At 37.3% G+C, this 15,764-nt stretch overlaps 1 protein-coding gene across 3 annotated transcripts in view; it reads right to left on the minus strand.

Moving 5' to 3' along the window:
- UNC5D (unc-5 netrin receptor D) overlaps window positions 1-15,764 on the minus strand; it is a 171,095-nt gene that overhangs the window by 33,310 nt on the left and 122,021 nt on the right. Inside the window, exons 7-9 of one of the 3 annotated variants that reach the window (XM_052806400.1) lie at window positions 14,523-14,687; window positions 6,942-6,974; window positions 707-811 (exon numbers count right to left, since the gene is read on the minus strand). In XM_052806400.1, the coding sequence (XP_052662360.1) occupies window positions 707-811; window positions 6,942-6,974; window positions 14,523-14,687 (303 nt within the window). Of the gene's footprint in view, window positions 1-625; window positions 812-6,941; window positions 6,975-14,522; window positions 14,688-15,764 lie in introns of all 3 variants that reach the window. The other 2 variants (XM_052806396.1, XM_052806397.1) reach the window with 2 other exon arrangements.

Below are 15,764 nucleotides of genomic sequence, written 5' to 3' on the forward strand. Positions count from 1 at the left end.
CCCACCTTTCTGTCCAAAGGAAATAATATTCCAGAAAACATCTGAGTGTTGCTTTTAGTAAAAGTATTTCTTCCATATTTGATTGTATTGGTGGCTTTCTGAAGGGTTTTTTTTTTAAATCAATACATGTTTACACATATTTATTTCCCACAGACCTCAGAATGTGGATTTTGCATGCTAACAGCAGGTCATAAAAATACTTGAAGTTGGGTTTCTCGGATTAACAGTAAAAAACTAACCACTTTTATTGGAGTAAAGAAAATAGAGGATCTCTAGCTACAGACATGCTTTGTGGGTTTGTTTTGATTTGGTTAATTTGATTTGGTTTGTTTGGGCTTTTTCAGCGTAGAAGCTAGTGACAGTATTTGTAAAGCACTTAAGAGTGTGGTCAAGAAAGATGATGTATTTGTCCAAGTTGCCATGACAGATCAGTAGCAGAGACAGTAAAAGACACTTCTAACCACCTGATCGTGTTCCTTGTACTGCAGCTAACCTTCTCTGGCTTTCAACACATCTGCTCAGCAATAAGCTAGAATGCCCTCCCACAGCCAGTCACTGAATATGAGCTTAGCATCTCTTTGCAGTAGGAGCTCTGGAGAGAAGAAAATGAAATCACAACACTAACCTTGTCTGACTGTTTTAAAATTAAATGTCTGGAAGCCGCCCGTCAGTGCAGATGAATCAATCACATCCACGCCGTACTCACTCTGACTCCGTCTGTAAAGGGTAACGGCAACCACCAGCACAGCTACAGCAATGACTGCTGCTCCCAGGCCGGAGTACAAGGCAATGTCACTGGCAGTCTCAATATCTGAAAGGAGAAAAAGTGGGTACCAAGTCAGCAACACTCATGAAAATGTTCTGACTGGCACTGGCTGGCTGTGAGCAAAGGGGATTACATGAGGCCACAGCCACCTGGCCGGGGAAGTAAAGCTTGAGACGTAAATGTGGAACAGATCACAGCAGGATAGTGGAGCACAAAGGAACACTGAAAAGCAAGCATTTGAAAGCACGAGCAAATTTCCTGACGCATCACTCCATATAGGTGAGCTTACTTTGTTTTGGGACTTGCATCATGGTCTTCACAGTTTTTTTAAAATGGGGGAGTTGGACTCGTAACAGTCAGAAGCAGAGCACTTACCACTAAAGAGCCTTCTGATGAGGGCATCAGCACACACTGCTAGCTTGGGCTCCTTGCTGAGGTATGCCATCGTTTCCCATTCCAGCCCAGTGGAGATCATTAAGGTATGGTAATACAACCCTTACAGGCAGGGCGTGGAACAACTGCAGCTAGGGAGGGCTGCTTTTGGTATCAGTGTGAGTCTCATCTGCTGCTACCTTCCAGGGACATGTAAGTTTTAGGCTTGAACTCTGGAGCTAATCCAGGAGGTTATGAATCCTCTGAAAAATCTTAGTGAAGATTTCCCCTTCCCCGTTCTTTATTTTCTGTGTGAGCTTTAGTATAAGAAGGAACAGTCCATCCTCTCACAGCTTAGAGAGGGGCTGAGGAGATCCCACATATCTTCTCGGTCTCCTGCAAGCATCTTCAGTCTTTAAAAACAGGTTGAAAACCAAACCTTTGCTGTGATCACACCCATGCATTAAGCTTACAACCAAGTTTTCTAACACTTCAGACTTTTATAGCAGAGAAAAAGAATTCATTGCTTTGAAAGAATGAATCCAAATGAAACCTGCGATATTATATAATTGAATTATCCAGTCCCACTATTCTAGATCTTCTGGGATTTGGGACCACATACCATGAAATTAAATTACTTGACAAGTACACTTAGTGGGTCCTTAGTTCCTTAATGCCAAACTCCAGTTTAGAGGAAGAGATAATCATGTATTCATCCTATACATCATCTGTTATCCTACTATGTGGCGCTTCTGCTGTCAAGTGAGAAGCACTTGGTACAGAAAGTGCATTTATTTATAACAAATGACAGTGACAAAAAATAACTAGGAAATCCAGACTATTCAATAGCAGTAAATAAACTGCAATGTACAGAAATAGGGTAGGAAGTTAAATTCAGCATTTAATAAATAGCCAATTACTGAAATTACTTAATTACTATTTGGGAGGAGGCTTCTGTTGTGCATATGTTTTTCTGCAGAAAGTCAGATAACTTTATTTTAGCTGAATTTTTAAAATGAACATGAAACTTCAGACCATTGAGATGAAAGAAATGAGTAGCTATGGGCAGCATCAGAAAAGCTAATTTTCCTGGCTCACCAGTTACCTATGTAAACTAAATGTCTGACAACTAACAATATAAGCAGCTGAACTTCCTGGGAAGGCACACCAGCTGCCAAATGCAATAGCTGAGTACCGACTGTTCTCTAACATAAGTGAAACGCCATATGAATTGCAGCAGCAAGGAAACCAAGTACGTAAACACTGCTTTAAGTGGGCGGGAGCACGTGGGATATTTGCTGTGAGTAAGGCAATGTAACTGATTTTTTTAGTTGGGCAGTTGAATCAAAAGTAAAATAAACTTTGGCTCAAACGTCCTTAATAGAAAACACCCTTTCCATCCCCATTCTCAAACTGTTCCCAGTCAACCCCAAATACAACATTCCAACATCCCATTCAACCCAAAATAAACATTTTGAAATGTTTTACTAGAACTGCTATTTAGCCCAGAAAATACTTCTGAAAAAATTCTGTTGAATTTTCAAATAACCTCCTACTGAAAAAGGTTTCCATTTTTAACACATTTAGAACTTGCTGAGAAGGGGGGGCGGGGGGGGGGGGGAAATCACAAAGTTTCCATGCAAATATCAGCTTTCAGAAGAAATGCATCTTCTGTGGCATGTCACGACAAGTAATCACAAGTGAATAAACTTGTAAGTAAGTAGCTCTTATCCAACTTCTTATAACATTAAATTGCCACACAGTTCTACTAAATAAATTACTAGAGAAAAAGATTTCTTTCTGAAGCCTTTTTTTTCCTCCATTTTTTTCATGAGATGCCCCCTTGAAAATGTTGTAAAGATAATTTTAAGCATTTTAGGTTCAGAGTTAGGAATTCTAGAAAGTAGGCTGTTAGCTGACAGTGTAAATGTATCAGACTAACAATGGGAGATGCCCATGTTCTCTTATGCCAGATGGAAAAAGCAAACACAAAAAGACAGGGTCACAAAGGAAGACTGGGAGTACCTCAGATCTAACCAAGACAACCTGAATCCCAATCCAGTGCCTTAATCACATAACTGGTTCACCTCCATTTTATTCTCTAGTATGAGGTGCAGAAAGAAAAGTATAGAAACAAATTAAATTTCTATTTCTTCCAATTTTCTATTCCCAAGGTATTTTGTTGTTACAGGGAATTAATTATGAAACTCTATTGTTGACTTAATTTTTGTGGCTAATTAGTACAATGAATAAACCAAGAGGAAGAATGCTCTATATTTCCAGTGGTAGAAGAAACCTAATAGCAAGTGGGTTCTTTTCCTTTCTAGAGAACCATAGTGAGCTGGTAGTTATTTCACCATAAAGTATCTTTAAGTCTTCTATTTTGATCATTACTTTAAAACAGAAAAGTGCTGAAAATTTGAGTTACCTCTTCTACCTTTTGGGGATAATAAATTACAAAGTCTGAAACATGCAGAAATAACCTATCAGTAAAAAATTACTGCCACCATAATGGCAGTATGTAGCAAATATAGGAGTTGATCTTTCACCATCAAAACCGGAATATAAAACACACTTCAAGTTCTCACCTGTGAGTAACTACAATTTATTACTCTAAATCTACTTAAATAGTTTAGCTGCTTCTTTTCAATCAATTCAGATGTCAGATAATTTAAGTTTCATACTTTTATAACTGCACAAGACTGTTGGACACGGGTCAAAGATGAGAGCAAAAATACAGAATTTTAAAAAAATGCAAACAGTTTGACTCAAGCAAAATTCTTCTGGAGAGAATTTTTCAGTGAATACTTTTAAGTATCCCTAGAACTTGAATTTGATACCTTTATATAAATTATATGATTAAAAACTCTTACAGTTATTCTCTCTGAATTTCCTTATCTTTAATAAAATGGTCATTGTCCTGTTTCATAGAAGACCTGGAAGTTATTCAGGTGTTCCCATAATTATTCCATTGCAAGGGAAAAAAACCACCCACAAACCCAAAGTAACCAACACATAGAGTTCAGAGGAAAAGGATATCCTTTTCAGAGTTAAGCAGATACTTAAATAACTTTATCTTAAAAGAGTAAAACAAGAGTGACATGGTATTTCTTTGAATTGTTCCTGTGGAACACAACTGCTTAAGAAAGAGGACTTTCATTTTTATTTAGGATGTTAGTATTTCTTTAGAAAAAAATACTGGGTTTTTTTACAGTAATTTTAATCTCTTCATCTTTCTGTCTTTTCTTATGGATGATTCCTTTTAGGGGAGACTAGAAATTAAAAGAAAAGCATGGCAAATTTGGGGAACAGAGTAATTTTCTGCTTTTATTTTTTCCCAGAGGGTAAACAAAAGTGAAAAACAAACTAAAAAAAGAAAACATTTATAGTCAGCCAATTACTATTTAATGAACTGCATCCTCCCAGTGCAGAGGAGGTAGGGACTCTTGTAAAGCACTACAATTTTTATACATTTCAGTTACAGGATACATGTTTGTGGTAATTGTAGCCTATATTTCACTCCACCTCCTGACACTGTTACACAACGTTTATTGAAAGCACATTTGATGGTAATGAAGTTTCTATTAACTATGATTAAGTTTCATAAAGCACCTGAAGATAATTTAAGATGTGCAGGAGCAGAAAATGAAACATTTGGTTTAGTACATTAGGAAATGTAATTGATTAAATTATCTCATTTACAATAAGTGCTTTCCAGGAGCTATGCAGGGCATACATTTCCCCCCGTCTACCATTAGAGTTTGCTAGGAGATTTGAAAGATTTCTCCAGCTTCCCATCCTCCCCCAGTTTTCTGTCACTCTCACTTTTGGTACCCCTTAGCAATTTTAAGCCCATTTCTTCACATAGCTAGTCTTCGAGACCGAGGATCAAAAGTCAGAGAATCATGTAAGAGGTTATTTAGTAGAACAGGTTGTTTCTCAATTTTCTTCATAATTGACTTTGATTTTGCATCAGTGATGATTCATGCAGTCTTAAACTAAGTTCCTGTTTAGCTGAATAGCAACAAGCTGTAGTATATGTTTCTAACCCCACAGCTATAAAGAAACCCTTTAATTCTCCTAGGCATCTTATGTGCCAAAATCAATTCCATTAAAGTTACTTTTTTAATAAATCAGAAAATAAAGTGATTTGACTGATATTCATTCAGGATTTTCTAATTAAATGGGAACTGTGCATATAAACAAACAAAAACATATCAATTGCCTGAGCTAAGTTATGACACAGACGAATTGTACGTGACCAATTAGGAGATGATTCCAGTGAGACAAAGACAAGACAAAATTAAAAATGCTTAAGCAGCCAAGGCAACCACAGCACATTTTTGACCTATCTAAACTTGATTTTGTGTTTCCTTAGAAATACTTAGGGAAACATAAAGGAGAAATATTCTCACGCAAGCTTTCTACGCATTCATTTCTTTCTACGCAAGCATTTTCTACGTTTAATGGGTGAAGCTGGGTGGCTATCATGCACCCTACATAACTACATCATATTAAAAACTGAGAGCTTTTAAAAAGCCAAACACTTTTCACTCACCAAGAGCTGTAGCCATCTTGGACAATAACTGTGCTCCTCTATAATTATTATTTTTATTGCATCACATTTTTGTTGCAATTTAGTTATGTTCCTTTGTAAATAGTTACGAAGTTGTCTGTGGTTTACATGGATTTGAACTTGACCAGTTGTTTTATCAGACAGAGGAATACTCTGGGATCAGATAACCAAATGGCCTTCATTCAAGCCAGCAAGAAATTTTGCTGCAGAGTGTTCTGACATCGCAGTCTACAGCACGTGAACTCAAAGGAAGTGCAGTTAAGGTAGGATTTCTAAATGTTCTCCTAATGATTTGGGGCCGAAGTTCCATAAAATTTCAAATAATCTGATCACCCTATGCCCCTATATCCTGGAAGAATACTCAGACTTAAAACCTACATATTTTGTAATACATAATAGAAGAATCTGTCTTCAAAGAAGATATAAACAATTGCATGCATTACTTCTCAGTACAGGTGGATTCTTGTTTTAAGTCCTTCAAAGCAATTAAACCAAAAATGTGTTTATAAATCTATTTGTCAAAATTCAAAGACAATTTTTTGTTGAAAATTAAGCAAAAATCCTCAAAACTTTGTGTATGGTTTATGAAAGAAAAAAGCAGTGTCTTCACTTTAAAAGAGACAAGCCTCATGGAAATTGTGATTTTGCTGAAGTTGTGGGTTGTTTTTTTTTTTCTTTTTTGTAACAAAATCTTTCAGTTAGTCAATTCACTCCAAATGTGTTGCTCTATAACTAGAATTCCACTGAAAGCAATCTAAGACTAAAAAACAAAGAGTGCAGGATGGAAGCCCCCCAAAGCAGTATATAAATGATATCTATAGACTCTTTACAGTGTAAAGCAGATAAACACCCTTTACCAGTTGCTAAATGAAGGCTGAAGTGAGCTGAACAAGATAAGACAGAGACAGTAGCGGAACCAGATTTGAACCAAGAAAGCCAAACTCCTATATTAATTTCTTTTTTTCTAGTTACAAGTCCTAAAGAGATCAATTTCAAGATAAGCATGCCTGTAGAAAGGGCTCCCAGTCAGACACAAATTACTAAAGAATGGTGACTTTTCTACTTCTAGTCCAAAACCTATGATGACAAAGTTGCTAAGAAGATGCTTTCAGGAGATGTGAAAGCCTTTCATATAACCTTCAGTTTTATTTCGCTCCTAAACAAATAAAACAGAATGGCAGAGAAGATGAGAAAAATCATATTTACAAGAGAAAAAAAATAACTTACTTTGGGATTTTATTTCATGAAGAGGTTTTTTATCTGAGAGAGAGAGAGAGAGAGAGAGAAAGTTGCACTTAATAAATTTACATGGAGCATATCTATTTCCTATATCGCTTCTGTCTAGCTCTATAAATGAAACATTTTCTGCTTGTTTGCTGACAATATGAATATTTTATGTTGTCCATATTTTTCCCTTCATCTTTTTTTTTTTTCCCCTAAATTTATTTCAGGATGTTTCTTTGCAGTAATTTCTCACTTGGTTAATTCAAGTATTCGTTAGCTTTGTTGGATGCATTTATTTAGAATATTATACATCTCATCAATAAGAAAGTTCAATATTTTGAAGTGGATCACTTGGCAAAGAAAGTCAGTTAAGATTTAATTATTTCTTTGTATGTTTGACATATGGAAAGGTTACTGATGGACACTTAAAGAAATTTATAAAATATAAAAACATAAAATATAGTCACATTTATGTATCTAAATATACACCAGTAATGACATCTATATGTGTATATAAAGAACATACAGAATCAATGTACTACCATGCATATGCAAATATATTGTAAAATAGGTTTTATACAGTAGTGCATCTCTCAAAAATGAGACTTCTCTGTCTCCCTCGTAATAAGCATTTGAGTTATCCTTTATAACCTAGTATCTGAAAAAGTAATCTTTAGAAAATGGGAGACTCAGGCTTGTGCAGCACCCACACTGCACGCGTACAGACTCTATAGGTGACCACAGCAGCAAAGCAACCCGCCGGGCATGCCAGTCCCAGTGCAGCAGTCCGGAGGGAACGCGTCTGTGATTTCCAAGACCCTGCTTACAAATTCATGTTCTGTGTAGGGTGGCTGGGACTGTCCCAAGGCTGCCCTCTGCATGTTCGATAAATGTAGTCTTAAGGTAATTCTGCCACCCCTTAGTTTCTTGGGCAGTCTGCCTAACTTAAGCAACTATTCCAATACCTTTTGTTGAAAGGTTGCCTGAAGAAAACAAAACACAACACGTAGTGTACTTATTTCTATACAATTCAACAGAGGCTAGCAGTTCAGCAGAAGTAGACTAATCTAATAGACAATAAAATGTAGGATATAAATCCTTAAGCAGATAAGGTTATATCCGTTTTGTAGGTGCTTTGTGTTGTAAGGAAATTCCCTTTGACTGAGCTGTTCACTGATTTATCTTTTGGGTTTCTTTTTGTATGAAGGATCTGGTACTGGCTACCTCTAGACATCAGTTACCAGCACAGTCCCTGTTACTGCAATCCTATGATCTACACCGGGAAAGAACAGTCTTAACAGAACCACGTCAACGTGCAAGATGTTCAGCTTAGTGTTTTACTATGTGATAATGTAAGCAAATAGATTATTAGGCACCTTCTATTATTTTTAGTATTTGTGAAAATGATAGGTTTAATAATACTTAACCCAAAAGATTCTTGGATTTTGGCTTTGCCAAAAAGCAAGGTGTGGAGGTGTTTTTCTTCTTGAGGTTGTTTTTATTTTTGGTAGGAAGTAATGTATGTAAACACCAAATGAATAGTGTCAGACTTGACCTTTGCAATGGAAACAAACATTTGCATGCTGCTGACATAGTGCTAGCTACAGAAAACTGCAATACAATGGAAATGCATTTGCCATATAAACTGGTGAGATTGCTAGATCCAGAAGCCTCTTGGCAATATTCAGTATCATGGCTGGTTGAAAAATGGAAAACAAAATTATTTGTGATTTATGGTGCATTAGTAAAAACACGTTTGTGGTTCATCTGCTTACGGCCTACTTGTTTGTTTCTTTTTGGGGAACTGGGAAAAGAAATCAATAGTTTTTGAAGTTATAAAAAATAGCTTTAAAGCAAATAGATAAAACACAAAACTCTACAAAACCGTCTCTTTTACTAAGGCAAAGCAAAAGCTTTCACCTCTGCAAGATAGGGAGGAATCCACTGTGGAAAAGTATACTACCGACGATACTGGTAGGGAATAAACAATGAAAGAACAAATATGCAAGAAACTAGTAAGTTATTAGGACTATCTTGAGTGAAAGTGGCCTTTTGCATTCAGATTGAGTCAATCTCTGTCTCCCAACTAGGCAGGCCTAGCAATCTTTCATATATATCAAAACCAAAAATAATTCTACCTTTCTTCTGCATATAAATTTGCATCTATTCAATTGTTACAACTCCTAGAAGAAATTCCCTGAAAGAAAAGCACTTTTAGTTGTTCCTCAGTTAAGGACTGGACTATCTGGGTCCATCCAGAAAATCAAAAACCAAAGCAAGAAAAAGGATGTTCCTGTGAATGGAAAGGTGTCGCCTTTGTGTTATTCCTAACCTCTCCGGTCAGGGACTGAATAAAGAACCTGAGAGTAGGCCCTCGTTTATCACCATTTCATTTACTGACTCCAAATTTGAAAATTCATGCTAAGGATTAGTATTTTTTCTGCCAGTTCAGAATCAGGCCTATGCTTTCCTGGCATCTTAAGTTCTCATCCTTACTTTCATTTAAGTTCTTATTTGTTAACCAAAGAAATGTTTCATTTCTATTTTTGCCTCACGAAAGGAACAAAGTTAACAAGTTGTGCCTGATAAATAACCTCCAAGAGATTAGTTTTCTGTAGCATAGTACTGCATTTCCTTCACAATTCCCCATGGGACGAAAAGCAGAGCAGAAAAGGCACATATTGGAAGATGAACAGGGGAAAAAGATTTTTTAAAAATAGGGTAATTGCATCAATTCCTATTAGCTGAGAAAGCAATTACAGTCCTAAAAATAATTTGACACAAGTATATACATACAGCACGACCCATAAAGGAGTAATAGTATCACACTCCAAGATGAAAGAAAGAAGAGACACTTAATACTTCAGTCTATCTGAATGCATATGGAAATTCAACTTTGAGAACCAGCACACACTCCTGGTACTACTCATCACAGTAAAAGGAGGAGACGAGCTTATTTAAAACACAAAGAACATGTAGGCCAGAGCTGATGTCATCTCCACTCGTTACCTAACAGTAACAGCTTTTATATCACTAGGCTTTAGCTTCCTCTTTTACTACTTACCTTACTCAGTTCCAGGGAAGTACTGTTGTATATGAAGGATAATACTGACAGCATGCTCAACTCCAAATTACACTGGAGTGGATTTTTTTCCCCACAAAACACCTGGAGATCAGTTTCTGATCTCATATTAGGTGAAAAATTGCTGGTGTGTGCAACAGAGAGAAATCTTCCATTATATTTGTCTTTGGATTAATTTTAGACTATTGTTGTTAGTTCACAGTTTCCCTAACTCCCATCTCACCCTATAAAAGGAATAGAAATACTTTACCCAATGAGACTGCTGCATGGAAAATCCAGCAGCAGCAGATTTCCCTCTACCCCCCAGATATTCAGCATAAGCTGAGAATTTGTTAATTTTAAATAGTATTGCTTTGATGTCAACATATGCATCCCTAGTAGGCTTAGATTTTAAACGGCTTTTCATTTCAATCATAAAATTTGGGTTTTATTACTTACGCCACTTATCCTTTGTAAAATGATTTTGATTTGATAGTTCCTTTTAACATCGAAGTTATATTTTACATTTTGTGTTCCACAGCTGACACTAAGTTGATTAAATCTGTACAAAATTTACTCATATTTTAAAAAATGCTTTTTGTATCTTTTTACTCAGTGATCCATTTATTTTAAATAAGGCAGGTTCTTTACGCATAGTGTATTAAGAACTTTTAAGTCTATTAAGAGCATTTTAAGTCCCATGCGTAGAAAAGTGATTTGCTTCTGAAGGAGAAAGCTTTTGCTATTCCAGACATTTGTTTTCAGTCATACACTGTTTACTTCACTTCTGTTTGCACATGGTTGTGCAAAATAGTTACATTTTCTTAAAATTGCATCTATAAAGTGATTCTAAATGTCATGGCAAAGAAAAATTACAATTCTTCTGAAAAGGTGATGATGAAATCCTGCGCTAGTTCAATTGATTTCAACTTGTTGGGGCATTTTTCTTTTTTACTGCAGTGCGATTAGTCAGGTAAGTTAGGGGTTCATTAATGATAATATTCTTTGCACCAGTGGCTATACAAACATAGAGCAGAGGAACAGTACCTGAGCCAAAGAACTTGATTTTATACAAAGCTTATAACAGACAATGAAAATCATCATCATCATCATCGGGTAATTATTGAGTTAGTTGCCATGCTGTAACTATTCCAATAGCCCATCCATCAAATAATTTGGTGGCAAGGGCTTTCTTTCAGTGCTTGCTATTGGAGTTCTTAATAGGGCACATTAACAGAGGAGCTTAAGTAAAGCAATAGCAGGGAAGCTATACTTTATTGTACTCTATTCTATGGATAAACAGAGAATTTATGTCTCCAGGGTTGTCAATATGACATCTTTTATAGGCATTAAATTTAATAAGATAAAAAATAAATACTCTGGCTGCACTGTATGAGTATGTCTAATCAGTGATATGACTGTCATGGGATGTCTTTTTTCCTTTCTTTTTTTTTTTATTTTGTTTTCTGAGAAGGAATGTGAATTGGCAACTGGCTCCTTACAGCCTTGATGTTTCTTTGCAGACCTTTCAGAAGGCAGTCTGCTTTATTTTCGACAGCCAAAACTACTGCATTTGTATCTGCTGGAAAAAGCCAACCTCTCCCCCTGTCTCATACCCCCTCTGAGATGAAGTGAACTGTTTGGACCAGCTGACATCCTACCCCCTTTTCTCTTTCTGTTGAAGGAACTTGCACACAAGCTTCTTACTAAAGCTGCAGGCCATACAGATTTAGATCCTGAATGCCTTATTCAGAGTTCAGCACTGGTGACCTGTACTGGGGGTAAAGGTTGCTCATTAAGAGAAATCAGTCACTAACAAAGTAAGTTTTCAATAAAGGCATAGAACACTGAATGAATGGACCAACACATACAGAATTCACCCTTGAGAATTTTACAAGGCAGTTTTTATATTTCTTACTATGAAAAAGTCTTGTTCTAGGGAACACAGACACATTTTTTAAAAAAAAAAAAAAAAAAAAAAAAATCAACCATTGCACTGGTAACATGTCTGTGAACAGAACTCCAAACATCCAGTCCCTTTCCCTCCATATGTAGTAACACATTTCATTTGACCAGTACGTGAAACCTTCGTTCATACAAAAAGATTCAGAGGGCTTTATCCTAGAATAGTTCCTGAAAATGCACTTCTGGAATTAGCAGTAAATATCAGAGGTAGTCCTCGAAAGACAGCTGGCAAGCACAGCACCAACCTTTCACACTTCTGTGACATCTGAGAAGGACTCGCACTGATATTAAAGTGATAATTCACCACCATACAGAGCGCAACAGGGACATTCTAAAACCTGCCTGTAGACAGTGTCTGGATGAACTCCTCAGAGTGAGAGGCTAAGAAAGGAGAGATTAACAGCTAGAGAAGCCAGCAACAAAAGCCCATGTGATACAATACCTTCTTGTTGATACAGCAGTGCTCAGAGGCCCGGTCTGTGTCTGAAACCGACTGTGCTGCCTGCAAGGACTCGAGGAATTTCAGTCATTTCCCACATAGAATGAAGCCATCACCATCAAATAAAATGCGTATCATGAATCTCAGTACTTAATAACCATAGCTCTTCCCCAGGCCATGTGCTCCTTTCAGACTACCAAAATAAGCATAATACTGTGTTTGTTCCTCTACCTCTAAAGCATAAGTGCAGCATGGAAGATGACACACAGGACTGACACACAACTACACAATATGAAAGGATATTATTCTCAAGGTAGGACAGGTAATCTTTACGACCCTGTAGTGTCGTTAAGGCTTTTCTTGGAAGCAGTGACCTGAATACGGCCACCGTTTATTAACTTTGATGAAGACCACAGAAGGAGCCAACTAGATGGTAAGTCAACTCATGACTGTCACAAATAGTGGTAAGTGTGCAGACCTCAGCTGCATCTTTTCATGCCCCTTTCAATGCATCCTTCTGACAGTCTTCCAATGGATATGCTAATCTGCACACATGAATGGATTCTGGATTTATCAAGCCATCTGCAGGGAAGGGCATTCATTTAGTGTATAGGAGGGAGAAAGACCTCAGAAAGCATCATGTGATCACCACATTGGTCCTCAAAAGCTGAATGAATTGCAGCGCTCACATATTCTCACTAGTTATTCTCTTTTTTTTCCTTCCCCATGTTTTAAAAGTCTGAATTTAATTTACGTCCTTTTGAACACTGAAGCTTGTCTGCCTGACACCTTGGAGCTGGAGAGCTGTTCTGTAACCCTGGAAACTTTAAGTAGTTAGAGACATATAGCAAGACTGCTAGGTGTTCCCTCTCTCCAAAACCAAACAAAATCTTATTTAATGTCTCGGCTGAGGTACACGTATTTCTGAAACCTGAGTAAATATACAGGATGCTATCTGCCATTAAGAAATTATTAAAATCTCAGGGCAAGAAAGGGAGTTAATTTTGTTTAGAACATTATTTTCCTCATCTCACCAGATGTACTTCATTGAAGAACTCACTGGGCACAGCGGCTGTTTCTCTCTGAAACTGCCAACCAGTATTAGGAAGGTGCACATGGGGGAAGGCCATAGGCACTTACACTATTGTAAGCACGTAGGCGATGGTTAGGAGCACAAGGCTTAGATTTATAGCCATATTCCTTTTGTTGCATGCATGACAGTGGAAGAAGAAAATGACTGCTAGGCATAACATGAACACATATATGCAAAAGATCAAGAAGGAAGGGTAATGCAGTACCATAGAAAGAAAGAAAAAGGACTATTTAAATATAGAATTAAAGAAAAGGTAGACTTATTTCAGTTACATCTTTAAGCACTAGCATTCCTGATTGCTCCCACCACTGCCTTTTCTTTGCTAGAATGTGATGAGGTGACTGTATCACTTCATGGATAGGGAGCAGCATTCAGTGTAGGAATAAACTTGTGAATTTCTTCTTAGTTTTGAGACTATGCAGCTGTCCCCGGGTGTTCTGCAACTCTACAGCTGCAGGGCTGATTTTCTTGGCTCCTAGTTGTTTGTTGATAGTAGCAACTACCAAATGCCAGATGCTTTCCAGACATTTATATGAAGGGCAAATCCTTTCACAGGGAACTCACCATGAAGTAGATTTGCATTTATTTAACTTCTGTGTTAAAGGCAACAAATGGAGTAAACTTCAGCCTTAAACAGCTCTGCTCTTGCACCAAAAGTATTCTTGTTGGTGATTTGCCAGTTTACTTGCAAGAAAAGGTAGAAGGCTAAGTAGTACATTCTGTGAAATACGTTGCAGCAGGTGGTCGTAATTACACATTGCAAAAAACCTTTATTTGGATTTTTTGAATCATCTGATAATTAATAGGTAAAGTATGTGCTACACAAATGCAATAGCTCAGAAGCCACTGTGGATTTTAAACTTCACATATGCAACCCTCTGAAAACAATCTATTTTTTCACAGTAATATTTCAGCCAGAAGAGTTCTGCTGACATGGGTGTGTGGCAAATATGCTACATTACCTGGATTACAGTATACATTTTAGGCCATACTCCTAAATCTAATTCAGTGCCAACTGTTACTCACCTTGAATGCAAAGCCCTTCAGTGCAATTCTCTGACTCTTGACTCAAGCCCTCGCAGTACTTTCCTCCGTTTCTTGGAGGTGGCGCAATACATTCCCGTACTCTCAAATGCTCGCATTCCGGACTGCACACAGACCACTCACTCCACACCTCCCAGTTTCCATCCACTGAATGGGGAGGAAGAAAAAACAAGCATCATCACTGCAAACCAAACTGGTGTAGTTAAGAGGTACGCTTGTTTCATATCTCTCCTCAGGTCACAGCAAGCAAAACAAAGTATAATTCTCAGGAGCAATAAATATAGTTTTATCAAATGTGAAGTTAAAATCCAGCAATAGAATGTACCACCTCAAGCGTGCAATATAGAAGCTTTTAAAATAGCACCAGTATATAACATTCTGCAAATACAGTCAATTAAAACTGCAGGAGGAAACATTTCCTTTGCCACCTGGATATTAGCTTCTAATGTTTCAATACAAATTCCACCTTAAAACAGGCTGATGTAGAGAGGCCACACATTTTCCTACCAGAGAAACGATGCTGATGTTTACAAAAAGAACATAGCTGGCCTTGTAGACTTCTGGCTAATGCCCTGAACAAGACAATGGATCAATATATTGCTTTGCTGACTGATTTATAGCTGTGTCTGACCCTGCCCCAAACGAGAAGGGTTTCCACAGTTCCCTTTTCATGCATAAATCAGATTGAAGAACAGTCAGATGAACAGAGACATATATAAACAATACTGACTTCTTTAAATCCCAGTTCAGGACATGTTGTATCTAAAAGCTAGAAGAGAGATTTGCCAGAACCCAGACAAGTTATGCTGTGACCACAGGCAAACATAGTCTCTTAAAACATACGTGCATACAATCCTGCTAACTTTCTTTAGCTGTACATGTGAAGCACCAATTCCAAAAGCAGATAAGGGAGGTTTCAGGTGAACAAATGAGGAAATGTACAGTGTCCAGAGAGGTAACACCATGCTCCGTGTAGAGTATAAGCTCAATTTCAAAAGGTTAATATACTTGCAAGCAAGCTTTTTCAAGCTAAATAATACTTTTAAGTGAAATTCTTAGCTTAAGGTTTCTGTGTTTCTCTTTCTAGTGTTACTACCATCACCTCCCCTTTCCCTATACTCCCACCCACTTAACGTCATTTTTCACATTGAACCAGTTGCTGTTTTGTTATTGAGTATTTAGTTAGCTGCAGGGTAAGTTAAAGCACTGACAAACCTGGCAGAT

The sequence above is a fragment of the Harpia harpyja genome, chromosome 13, assembly GCF_026419915.1.
Source record: "Harpia harpyja isolate bHarHar1 chromosome 13, bHarHar1 primary haplotype, whole genome shotgun sequence".
Classification (NCBI taxonomy): domain Eukaryota; kingdom Metazoa; phylum Chordata; class Aves; order Accipitriformes; family Accipitridae; genus Harpia; species Harpia harpyja.